This window comes from Zychaea mexicana, assembly GCF_025766255.1.
Source record: "Zychaea mexicana strain RSA 1403 chromosome Unknown BDB00scaffold_1, whole genome shotgun sequence".
NCBI classification, from domain to species: domain Eukaryota; kingdom Fungi; phylum Mucoromycota; class Mucoromycetes; order Mucorales; family Lichtheimiaceae; genus Zychaea; species Zychaea mexicana.
In genome coordinates, this window is record NW_026516664.1 from 422,164 (window position 1) to 434,961 (window position 12,798).

At 37.6% G+C, this 12,798-nt stretch overlaps 4 protein-coding genes across 4 annotated transcripts; 3 read left to right on the forward strand and 1 right to left on the reverse strand.

Moving 5' to 3' along the window:
- Window positions 1–191: 191 nt before the first annotated feature.
- BDB00DRAFT_794468 (tetrapyrrole methylase) lies at window positions 192–1,706 on the reverse strand. Its single transcript, XM_053121309.1, has one exon. It carries the CDS (start codon window positions 1,638–1,640, stop codon window positions 210–212), a length of 1,431 nt encoding a protein of 476 aa, XP_052985823.1. The 5' UTR covers window positions 1,641–1,706; the 3' UTR covers window positions 192–209.
- Window positions 1,707–6,078: 4,372 nt separating this feature from the next.
- Window positions 6,079–7,035, forward strand: BDB00DRAFT_783050 (uncharacterized protein; the record flags this gene model as incomplete). Its single annotated transcript, XM_053120356.1, has 7 exons — window positions 6,079–6,087; window positions 6,162–6,272; window positions 6,347–6,352; window positions 6,404–6,471; window positions 6,516–6,554; window positions 6,660–6,860; window positions 6,942–7,035. The coding sequence occupies 7 exons, from the start codon at window positions 6,079–6,081 to the stop codon at window positions 7,033–7,035; spliced, it is 528 nt and encodes a 175-aa protein (XP_052985824.1).
- A 3,195-nt stretch (window positions 7,036–10,230) lies between these two features.
- Window positions 10,231–10,515, forward strand: BDB00DRAFT_794476 (uncharacterized protein; the record flags this gene model as incomplete). Its single annotated transcript, XM_053121310.1, has 2 exons — window positions 10,231–10,262; window positions 10,283–10,515. Coding segments are annotated over 2 exons (265 nt in total), but the record flags the coding sequence as incomplete, so codon positions are not given.
- Window positions 10,516–12,233: 1,718 nt separating this feature from the next.
- Window positions 12,234–12,612, forward strand: BDB00DRAFT_753271 (uncharacterized protein; the record flags this gene model as incomplete). Its single annotated transcript, XM_053118685.1, has 2 exons — window positions 12,234–12,363; window positions 12,452–12,612. Coding segments are annotated over 2 exons (291 nt in total), but the record flags the coding sequence as incomplete, so codon positions are not given.
- Between the last annotated feature and the right edge of the window lie 186 nt (window positions 12,613–12,798).

The following is a 12,798-nucleotide window of genomic DNA, read 5'->3' on the forward strand; positions in this document are numbered from 1 at the left end:
AGCATGCTGTCAATTTTAATATGGTTTAACCGGTAGCACATCCCTTTGAAAGGAACTTGGCGCTTGCCACACTTGCGCTCCTCTTACTTGCTGTTCCTCGCACTCCCCCACCCTCTCTCGCTCGCTCCACTTGACATAAACCCGTAGCAACCCGCTTGCCATGGTAGCAAACCAAGATCGTCCTTGTTACACGGGAAAAATGTTTACATTTATTCTGATAGAGCCCGCACGCTGTTTCCGACAACCAACACCGCCGGCGCAACAATCGCCTGCTCTTGCACGAGGGCATCCATATTGGCCACACTGCCGAGTATAACCCGCTCCTGAGGACAGTTGGCATTCTCTATCCATGCTACAGGGCAGTCGCTCGGGTAATGTTTCTGCTCACACAAGATCGTTTTCAGATCAGCAGCACGGCCCACAGCCATGAGAACGACCAGCGTTCTGGATGATCCGTAGTCGGGCAGGTCGGGCATGGAGCCCTTTGTTCCACGACCGGTGGTGACGATCACTTGGTCCGACACGCCCCGCATCGTCACCGGTATGCCAGCCGCCATGGGGCCCGAAAAGGCGCTTGAGATGCCGGGCACCAGCTCTGGCTCATACCCTCTTTCTCTGAACCACAGAATTTCCTCGCCGCCTCGTCCAAATACAAGTGGATCGCCAATCTTGAGCCGCACCACCCGCTGTCCCTTCTTCAATCCTTCTAGACACCATTCTAGCAATTCGTCCTGTGCTGGATCCGACTTGCCTTGCGTCTTGCGTGCTATCCGCAACTCGCCTTCGACCAGATCGAGCATGGGCTGTGGGATCAACCGGTCGCTGACAACCAAGTCTGCCTCCTTTAAGCATCTCTGTGCTTTGACTGTGATAAGTTCTGGATCGCCTGGGCCAGCACCGATCAGGGCAATCGATGGGGTTGCTGGTGGGAACACGTCGCTCACAGCAGGTATTTCGTTCTTTTCGAAATAGGTGCGCAAACTAGCATAAAATGCATCATGATCCTGCACCGTGGTCAGACGTGCCATCTGCTGTAGGCCCCATTTTTCGCACACGCGCGTCACCCATCCCATGCGTTTTTCAGAGTTCTCGATAGCAGGCTCCCACTCGCGTACTTTGGCACGAAGCTCGCCCATATGCTTGACAATGGCGCCCATGTTGGCCGGGAGTGCCTCGCTGACGGTAGTTCGAATCATGTTGGCGAGTTTGGGTCCTTGGCCGTTGGTCGACACGGCAATTTGAACGGGGCCGTCGCGGTGCTGGCTCATAAAATAGAAATCGCACATAGGTGGCACGTCGGCGACGTTAACAGGAATACGCCGTTCGCGGCAGAGGTGTCCGATACGAAGTGATTCATCGTGATCGTCAAGTGCTGTAAGTACCATGTCAACCTTATCGAGATCGGCATCTTGAAAAGGTCGATCGATCCATGTAACTTCTTTGGTATTGATTCGGTACTGGACTTCATCGTTTAGTCCCTCTGCAGGAGCAACGATGGTGACTCGGGCATCGGCGATCTTTGCAGATTGTATACGCTGGGCAGCAACATTGCCGCCGCCAACAATGAGTACATTCTTGTCGGCAATACGGTAGGCGACGACAAGCGATCCGCCACCTTCGATCGGAGGATAGTTGCTCATATTGGGTGTGGCACAAGTAGTTGGTAAAGGAATGAATTACGGGACTAGCTGTGAGTGAATTCAGAGATAAAGCATTAATTTGGAGATGGATCTTGAGTTTGATGATCTTTTCTGTTGATAAGGGTCCTTCCATCCTAGTGAAACTGTACTACATTCGCTATCAGAGCTGAAGGACCGAATGAGAACTGCTTTATTTATGATCAAGGCTATTTGATATTTATATGAATTGTGTATGTGTGATGGTTTAGGGGTAGTTGCTATATATAGTGGTTATGTTTATACAAATAAATCTGTCACAATCGTCTCAAAGATATCATACGCCATGCAAACACTACAGGTCAGATATAGCCCACTTGAACTCTTGCTCCCATGAACTAAAATCTTGTTGTGTCTTGACCTTACTACTGCTGGTATCAATGGCATCGCGCACGTTTCGAAACACTTGGCTTCTACGACCTTTGTTTTACACTTGAATCAGCCCAACCATATGATACATAAAAACATATATTAGACATCTAGATAACTCGTATGTAGCCCACAATGCAGAGACTATAGCACGTGCCTATACAGGCAAGACATTACTGTTTTCTTCCCGGTATTCTATCTGAGAAACATTGCGGCCCACTCAAGCCTGGTGTCCGTTCCAATGGGTGTCTCACATTCACCAGAATTGATCATACATACAGTATGTTCTTGTTAAACAATGAAGCCAAGGGCTTTCATATGATAGAGCCATGTAGGGAAATATTTAAAAAAGAATGGAGAGAAAAGCTATAGACATATGCAATGTAGTATATGTCACTTGCACAGCGCTAAAATATTTAATGACAGAGTGATGACATGATATTGCATCAATATTGACAATTACATCTTTCGATTGCTGCATCTATGCGATTTTCCTGTACTGCAGAACATTTGACACTGTCCCAAAAGCAAAATGGTGAGATAGCCGAGCTATACGAGAGCTACATATCGCTTTGCAAACACGCACGAGACACAAAGGAAAGCTAGTGTTACTTAATAGCAAGATGGCTGGTATATGCACAGGTAAGCTTCTACTGTAGACTTCAAAGGCAAATGTGCAGCTTGGATTTCAAATACAGTATTCCACTATCTTCCCCCCCCCACCTACTGCATGACGTCTACTGAGTCATGTAAAGATATAGCACAAGCCAGACAACAAACTCCCCTCACCTTCCCCTCAACGGCACGACAGGACGGAGCCTAATATTTATCGCACTGAACGAACTGTGCTCAAGCTTGCAACATGTTGGACATATCTACAGCAAGCGAGGATCTTGGAAAGCCCGGGCAGCAAGTCTACCAGATTATTAACACAAATGAGCAGTAGAATAACAGATGATGTTTCCGCTATACAGTAGTAACCATCATATATCGAAGGAGTTTGTGATCAAGCAACAGGCAAGCAAACACTATGATGTTCAAAGATGATCTAACAAGGAGCACAGAAGCTGTGCGTTGTGAAGGACAAGAAAGGAGGGTGTCGTTTCGGTAACCATGTGTCATCATTTTTGTATAAGTCCTGCTAAAAAAAAAGTGCATACATACAGTATTAAAACCGACCGCAGGCTGATCAATTGTAGATATCACCCCTCATATTTCATATATTGGATTTTTCCCTAAACATTCGCGGTCCAAGTTTGCGCGGTTTGAAGTTCCAGTTTTGCGCTTGGGGAAAATTCAGGTTCGCGGATGGATGTTTTTTACTTCGCCCGAGGTTTATTTCGCATTTGCGTCTCATCGTTATCATCTTCGCGTCCCATTATTATCACCTTTGCGTCTCATTGTTATCATCTTTGCGGCTATATAGGCGTTTGATCCACCTACATTACCCGGATATAAAAATTTTTATAGAAACAATAAAGTAACACTGAAGTCCGTGTTGCATCACATGCTTGTTTTGAAATAACTGCTAGAGAGCCACCTTTAAGCTTTGGAAGTTGAAAACTGCTTTTTGTTTAGACATTATGTATCTTGCGTATACACCAATGTCATGCTCCAACGAAAAAAAAACCTTAGAGACGGAAGAGATTGAGTATAGTTCTGAACTTCCACTCGATCACGACAGTTGTGGCGACAACAAAATTACAGAAAAGCAGGCAACTGAAGAGGAGGAAATAGAAGCGATGGAAGAAGTCATCGAAACTCAAGATGCATACCAGGTTGTATGCACTGAATTTGGTGGGAGCTGAAGGAATTCGCTCCCTTGTTTTGATGACAAGATCGGCTAATAACTACTCTGAAAAGGTAAAAAGAGAAGTGAGAACACTACAACTTTTCATACCACCATACAAGTATTAATATGTTATTCAAACATGAAGTACTGAAAAACGATGTGGATATCGACATTATAGTGGATAAAAAAAGCACAAATTGCAAACGTTCCGGTACATAATGATGAAGCAAAGAAGCGACGAGGAAGGCCTAGAAAAAATCCTCCAAAAGAAGTGAAAAAACCAAAGAGGTAGTTTAGATCAAAATAACTTTATTCGGTGAATATTGAAACCGTTGTAGCTTACTCTATATACATGTGCATATATGTAAGACTTCTTTGCAGGAAGGTATAGGAAGTATACAGATGAAGATATCGTTGGTCTTATCGATTTAATTCAAAATGTAACTTTGAATTATGCAGAAGCCGGTCGCATGTTGCGCATACCAGAACGTACAGCACAACAGTACTTTGCCCGTTTTAGAGATGGTGAGCCGTATTTGCCAAGCCAGCGTGGTAAATCACTAGGCCCACCATTAAAATTGACAAAAGGAACACACCATGGCCCTTCAAAATCTTTATGAAGATACTCCCACTGTGACTATCAAAGAAGCTCAACAAATGATCTACGAAAACTACAAATTGACCATCACACAAAGCGACCTACAGAAACATTTGGTTATTCATTGCGGTTTGACAATGAAAAAACTGGAAAAGGTGTCAGAAGCTCGTAATTCCAAAGATACCATCACCGAACGAATGAATTGCGTATTACATGTTGAAAAAGAGAATATCGATTTCGGTGCTTGTGTTTTTTATCGATGAAGCCGGATTCAACTTCCACATGCAACGTACTTTCGGTCGGTCGATTCGGGGTACTCCTGCAAAGGCAAGAGTGTCCAATAACCGTGGTGTAAATCTCACGATACTGGGGGAAACTGCTGCCGAAGGCGTGGTGAATTTGTCTTTGCGAAGACCTCAATTGGTTACTGGATCGAAAAAAAAAGAAAGCTTGAAAACGGAGAAGAACGAATCACGGCGAAAGTCGGTACCAGGACACAACATTTTATTGACTTTATCGAAATTGTTATGGACAACTTGGACATGAATAATATGAAGGGAAAGACGCTGGTAATGAATAATAATGCTCGGATTCATCATTAGAAGGCTGTTAAGGAGCCTTTTGAAAGTAAAGGATTCAAAGCACTTTATCTCCCCCCGTTTTCACCATTTTTGACCCCATCGAGCTATTTTGGTCAAAATTGAAGGCAGGTGTTCGACGCGAGCTATCGACGAAAGATGATACATTAACACCGCGTATTGTTCAATCTGCCAAACTGGTTACTCCCCGGGATTGCCAAGGATGAATCTCGCACTCAAAGTCATTTTTTCTACGATGTATCTTAGAAGAAAAGATGTTGTAGATTATGCATTTCGTACAATAATGTAAGCCATGGTTATTACTTTAATTAGTTTCTGTTGTGTTATAACAGCATGCTTTGCTTTTCATTATCAACCATATAACATAATATGTAGTCTAGCAATTCAGATGAATGAATAATAATGGGACGCGAAGATGATAATAATGAGACGCAAATGTGAAAAAAACCTCGCGCGAAGTAAAAAACATCCTGATTTTCCCCCAAGCGCAAAATTGGACCGCGAATATTTAGGAAAAATTTAATATGTTGGATAAGCCTTGGGGGGAAATGATTCATAATAACGCGGTGAGTATGGATTATGCGTAGCTTGAATGAAATGAAAGAGCTTATTGGCCACTCTTTTTGTTTCAAATAAAAAAAGTCGCAGCGCTGAATATCTCTTCTTTTTACGCACTCAAAAAACGAATCCTTCCTCATTCTGTTTCTTGTCAAAAATGGAAGAATATTTCGAACGTTGTCAAATACAAAAACAACCTGCTTCATTATCCGATTATTTTTAAAGACACATGAACGATGGCTCCTTGAACTTAGATGAGAACATCTTCGTCACCAGTGCGGTTGATTTAAAACAAAAGTGGACCCAAATGTTCTCAAGAGCAAGTCAAAAATATGCATCCGTTAAAATAAGTGAAGTAGTATTATTTTCGAGACGGTACTTGGCATTTTGTGCTTATTACTATAAATACACATTTTATTTAAATTATTGTGCTAATTGGTTGATAAATACTATAGAAGCATCAATTGGAATGATCTTGTGTTAAACATGGTTAAAGTACGTTTGACAACGTGGGTTTTTGCGAGCATTCTTTTTTTGCAGGTGGATACTGATACATGAATATTTGTTAGATATACGCGAAAACCGTGGTCGATACTCAGACTATAAAGAAGATGGAAAGTCATTTGACTTTTCAAGAACAAACTTCACAGCACTGTGTTGAATTGTACAAAGCTGCGGTTGTAAGCTGTTGTCTGTTGTCTGTGGGGTATATGTAAGAGGAAGGAGGCTGATAAATAATAACTTGTCTATCTAGAAAAAAGTAATATCTCCTGTTTCAGAACCAAATTCCACCGCCGCTGCTCCTGCTTAGGCTGAAGCCTTTGTTATTGCTGCTGAATCCACTACTGATTTTAACCCAAGCCAAAGCAATGATACAAGGTAAGATGAAAAGAAAAAAAACTGTAAAACTGCTATATCCATAGAATAGTAAACCAACTAATTTTTGCTGATTTATATGTACAGTAAGCGCCCTTTTACAGATGAACAGGAGGTAAATAAATATCCAAACGGTCGGGCAACCACGAGAATTCAGATGATCATTTTACTAACGATGATGTTAATCGTAGGATGTCTCTGTTTCTCTGTCAAAACGCTATTGCACAAGTCCCTATCCAGAAAATAATGATGACGATTAATGATAGTTTATTTGACAACTTCCATTATGAAACAATAATCATCGAAGAGAAAGAAGTTACAACAGTGTGGGAACAATGGGATGCTTTTATTCACTCTTCTGCCCAAGGAAATGAAGATTTTAGTATATATTGGTAAGTAGAAGAAAATGGTGTTCTTTTTCTAATTTAATCCACTTTATTTTAGTACTCATAATCTAATATAAAAACGTTCAGTCCAGAAAGGAATGGTGTTATTGAGTGTGAAAACGGCGTTCATCGGCGCAAACAACTTCCTGAGGATCTTTACAATACAGTTGACCCCCTTTAATGTCAACCCTCAAGTACACCTGAAAGTGTTGACGCTAACGGGGGTTGACGTTAAAGGGGGTGGCACAAAGTTTAACCGTATAATAAAAATATTAAACCAGCGCACCCCGACACAATGTATGTATGCAACAGAGTCGTTCCTAACAATGTATTTTCAACCAATAATGAAATAACCTCTTTTGATTGGATATGTTTGACCTCAATAAGAAGTCAACCCTGGCCAAGGTGTTGACATTGACCTTATGTAAAAGTTGAAATTTATCTCTGCTAAAATGTGAGGTTCTCAGAAAAAGGTTGACCATATCGGGGGTTGACATTAAAGGGGTTGACATTGAAGGGGGTCCACTGTACTTTACAATCCGAACTTAAAGAACAATTCCAACATGATCAAGACATTTCTGAAGAATTGCAACGATACATTGATGATGTTTTAGACTCGGTAAGCTGGACCTGGGTTACTCGAAGAGAGAGGATCGAGAGGAATATTGATAAGTATTATTAACAAGGCATATTTTTTTTCATGTAGCCTGATTTACAAAGTATGAAGAAGGCTATAGTTTCTAACATTCATGATACCAGCCCACGTTCTATATTTTTAAGAAATATGATTGAAATTTGGCAAGTTTTTTTTCTTCATATATTAGTGTTGTATCCAGAGTAGGGGTCGCAATTGGACGGGTCGGGTTGGGTCAAGAAAACACTGACCCGACCCGACCCGTTCAACCCGACGGGTCAAAACTCGGGTTGACGGGTCAAGACTGATTTTGATGTAGTGATGAAGGAAGTGTCAATCAACCTGAACTTGAGCACTGGAAGTGCAAAACTCCATATATACACAGCTCCCCAAGATGATGGCACGCAAATTCCTAGAAGTGCTAGCAACATCCACGTTTTGTGTGATTATTCTTAAAAGGTAAAGGGATTTGTGCCATAACAAAAGAAATCGTTTGCGCTCACATGCATTAAAGAAAGCATAATGGTTAAAGTGTGGTTAAAAATCGACTTTTTTTAAATGCCCCTAATCCTTTTCCCTTTTCCCTTTTCTTTCATTTCTTCCTTCTTCTTTCATTTTTCTTTTCTTAATTCCTTCTACGTCTTTTGTCAAATCTCGTCTCTCATTGCCACTCTCTATTGTCTATTCTCATTGTACTATTGCTACTTCTTTACTAATATTACATATATTGCTTATAGCTTACTTATCTTACACTTTTGAATATAAAATATGATCCCACAATGAAAAAGAATATAAGTACGTTTTATGTTACAGTTCTATAGCAGACATATTGACAACTACATCTTTAATATAATGATCCTTCCCAACAAGAAGATTGACAAGTACCTCATAGATATCATATGTATACACGGGTCACAACGGGTCAACGGGTTGGGTCAAGGGTTAGATGGGTTGACCCATGTGTCAGAAAAGCATCAACCCGACCCGTTGACCCGTCCTCAACCCGCGGGTCGGTTTTGACCCATAGGTCAGATTGCGACCCCTAATCCAGAGGATTGGGACATCAAATAAGTTCCACAAAGACAATTTCTTTATATGAATAACTAGTAATAAGAATATTTGGAACTCTCTCTTTCTCTCATAATAAAAACTTGACTGTTAAGAGTCTCACGAATTATCTCGTCCCATTTCCAATCCTTGACAAAACAATTAGGTATGCCTATTACAATTAATTAAACATAAATGGTTATATCTACCTCCTGTTTAGTGCTGATGTCTATGATCCAACTACCCCAAATCTTAGTTCAAGTGAAGCAATATGTTATGATGGAGGATGACATGGAGAATACAAATGGAGTTTGAATTCTGACAAATAAGAATGTCCTCTGTATTTAGAAACTCTAATAACTAAAATAACTAATGAAATCCAAAAACATTTTCTATCTCTTTTAAGATTTCTATTATATTTTCGATATTTCTAACATCATGTGTTTTAATAAATAATAATATGTTTATACAGTTTTTTAACAATAACTGTCATTTTTGAAGTTGATACTAACTTCTTTTCTATCTTTAACAAACTTATTATTTATATAATAATTATTTTCATTTATTCTTTTTATCATCTCTAATTAGTCATTACTTTTTTAATTCTGATTCTTCAATTCAACATTGTTTATCTTTATTATATTACTGTTGCTATTATAAATAATCCCTTTATAAAAAAGGTATGACATATAGAAGAATTTGTTTTTTATCAATATCACTATCAAGTTAATTCTTTTATTTATATCAATTTAATATTTATGTTCAAAATTTGTTATTTATTATTTCAAATATGAATATTTTAACATTATTATAATATATAATATTAAATTCTTTTATATTTTTAAAAATAAATCATTATTTTTTATATTTAATCTATTTCATTCATTTTTACTTTAATATTAAAATCCAATGTTATAAATGAATGTATATGATAGATAATCTATATTTTGTTTCTTTTATATATTACAACAGTGGCTGCTTGTTATAGTGATATGCCTAGTGAGACCTAAGCCCCATCACTAGGGATCCGCACGGTTCGGTTCGGTTCGGTTCTTAAAGGAAACCGAACCGAACCGTCTAAAGCAAGAACCGAACCGACTAGAACCGACGAGAACCGTAGAACCGAAGAATCGAACCGAAGAACCGAACCCATCATGTATATAAAAAAGGCAAGATTCGGTATCTTTAAATGAAAGCTGATGTGTGTGTTCAAATGTCGCGGTATACTTGAATACTGCAGTAAAAAAGAATAATTTATTATTGTACATTGAACAGCGATCTCAAAATGAATAAGAGAAACAGAATGTAAACATTCTCATACGATGTGGGTCATTGCATGGTTAAAAGATTGAAGCACAGTTTTTACAAAAAAAAGTGGAGCTTATAGTACTTACTTAGAGCGACTTAGTATTACTAGTACAATATGTTATCGTAACATTGGAGGAATTGAACCACAACCGGCAGTACATACAGCTGCTGTGTCTCTACGTGTGTATAGTGTATAGTGTCTCATAAAAGGCAAAGGGTGAATGGGTAAGATAATTCTGTTATGAGCCCCAGAATGCGCAATCTCAAACGGAATGCACAAACTTGATAAAACTGATCGAGAAGCCATGATAAGTCTAGTTAAGTAGTACGTCATGGAGAAAAATGCATTGTGGGTAGCAAAGTAGAGGAACAAGTAATGATGTGCGTCATGGGCGGAGAAAGCAAGCTGCCGTCAGAAGAAGTGTTTTTTTTATTTTTTTCTCTTATCTTCTTTACTATTTTTTACTCCCTTCTGCTTTTGCAGGTTTTGTTAAGTTTTTCAATAAAGTATGGCTTGCAAATACACTACTTCGTGGTCTTTTCGGAATAACATTGTTCGTAACTTCCATTATAGCCTACTTTATACTAATTACCAAAATCGCTGATTGCAATCTTCTGCCTCTCGGTTCTTCGGTTCTACTTATACAGAACCGGTTCGGTTCCGGTTCGGTTCTTGACAGGAACCGAACCGTATTTTCTCGGTTTCGGTTCGGTTCGGTTCCGGTTCTACGGTTCTGATACGGATCCCTAATTGGAAGACAACAAAAAAGAACATGTTAAAAAAATATCTATCCATTTCATATGCGGCATTTGAAAAGTATCGGGGATTTAAATTAAAAAATTGACAGTAGTTTTTGCTGGAGGTATGGTTTAAGGTGGCATGCACCATAGTAAAGGAGAGAGGAAGCAGTATATGAGCAATTTATTGAAAACAATGGTGGTTGAAAACGACTTACATGCTCAGTTATATAGACTTATTAGAAGAACGATGTGTAGACTAGACTCTGAGATATAAACCAGTGCAAAATTAACTGATCTTTTTTCCTTTTCTGATAAATAAAATCATACTATTGGTCCGCTCGATATAATGATATTTCTGATGGTTGATATCATATATCACTATAGCGAATTAGTAATAATTCACTGCTTAATTAGTTTTGGACCTCAAAAACCCATCACTATATCGAAATATCACTATATCGAATATCACTATAACGAGTGGCTACTGAATATTATGGTCTATCCATCTCATGTTGTAATTTTAATAAGTGAAAAAACATGTAGTTATTTTAAGAACATTTTCATTTATACAATAATTTTTAACTCTATTTGTGAAGGTAATTTACCTATAATGGAACCTTTACCAATATAGAAGCCAATGATAGAATCTGGTCTCTACCTCAATGATGCTGAAAATGCCCTTATGCTTCATCCCTGGTGAGACAAAGTTACATTCTATGACCAATCAACTCAACAAAGCAGAAACAAAACACATAGAGGTTTATTATAGTGATGCGATTCATTATTTGAATGACAGGGAATTAATCAATAACAAAAAACTATAGTGGATTTAGTAGATTTTATAAACAGTTATCTAATATGATGATGAAGTAATTATTATATATTAATCACTAAAGAAAATATTTTTTATGAATTAAAAAAATTATGGAATAAATATGTTTATAAGAATTAAATGCCATATGGATTGAACAACGTGTCTTTTTTAGATCAAAAAGGGCATCGCCTCTTGAACTTGGAATTTTTAGATATTATTCTTTCTTCAGATTGAAATGGAAATGGTAGATTTCCAATATTTAAGAGATGCAGATTGATTCCCACAGTGACAGCCATGATCCCATGAAGTTGCTTCATTAGAGACATCCAATGCTCTAGGAAGATTCATCCATAACTATAGATTTTAATATAAATTTATATATGAAAAATAAAGTTAAATATAAAAAAATATATGAAAGTTTTGTGATTTTATAATTTAATTTAATCTTAAAATAAAAATATAAAATATAATGTAGTTTTTTTATAATCATATATTTTTGTTTATTTTTAATTATTTTTTTAAATTTTTAATGATAAAAAAACAATGTCATATTATAAATAGTTATAATAATTAAATAATAATAAAGATAGATAAATAAGTTTTTATGGAATAAAAATTCTAGTGGAATGGTAATGAGCACCTTCCTAACATGAGGAACTTGTGTACGATATATTCTTGATTATGATATATAGAGGTATGAGTTGCTTAGGGTGTGTAAGATCATACAATGTTTCATATTTAAAATAAAAGTTTCATTAAATATATATATATATAAATAATAATTATTAATTATTAATTAATTTTCTGGGTAAGCTAAAACTGATGGTATCATAGAAAAGTGGGATTAGATCATATCAAGTCAATGTTTGGTGTATTATGCATATTGGCCGATATTGGTGATATGTACAAATTTGAATCATTTGAAAACATGTCGAAAGTACATGGTCATATAATTCGTGCTCATGGTAAAGATTCTGATGAAACAATGGCGACTACAAAAGAGAATGCCATAATAAACTAATCGATGCATATGTGGTCCAAAATATAATTTAGGTAGAAAACTACAGCACTGGGTATTATATTCACTGAGAAAATTCACGTACTTATTTATGAAGCTATCAAGTGTAGATTGTCTGGTTTTATTCAAAAAGAAAACAGATAAAATTCTTCCATTCATCTACTTCTTTATAGATTATATCATAAGTGCAACTTGACCTGTGTGTAATGTACTTGTCAAAGACCAAGAGCCAATTTTGTCACTTAGTCAATCTTGGAATTGATATGAAAGTTTATAACAACAAGTACCTCATCTTCCCCTTCTTTCGACATCTCCAGATTATGCATAATCTTTCTTCTGGTCTTCTGAGCCATTTCTCGTCATATTTCCCTACATCATTTGC

Bases quoted from the DNA above. Each gene is read 5' to 3' on its own strand.
- BDB00DRAFT_794468 (XM_053121309.1), bottom strand. From the start codon at position 1,640: ATGAGCAACTATCCTCCGATCGAAGGTGGCGGATCGCTTGTCGTCGCC.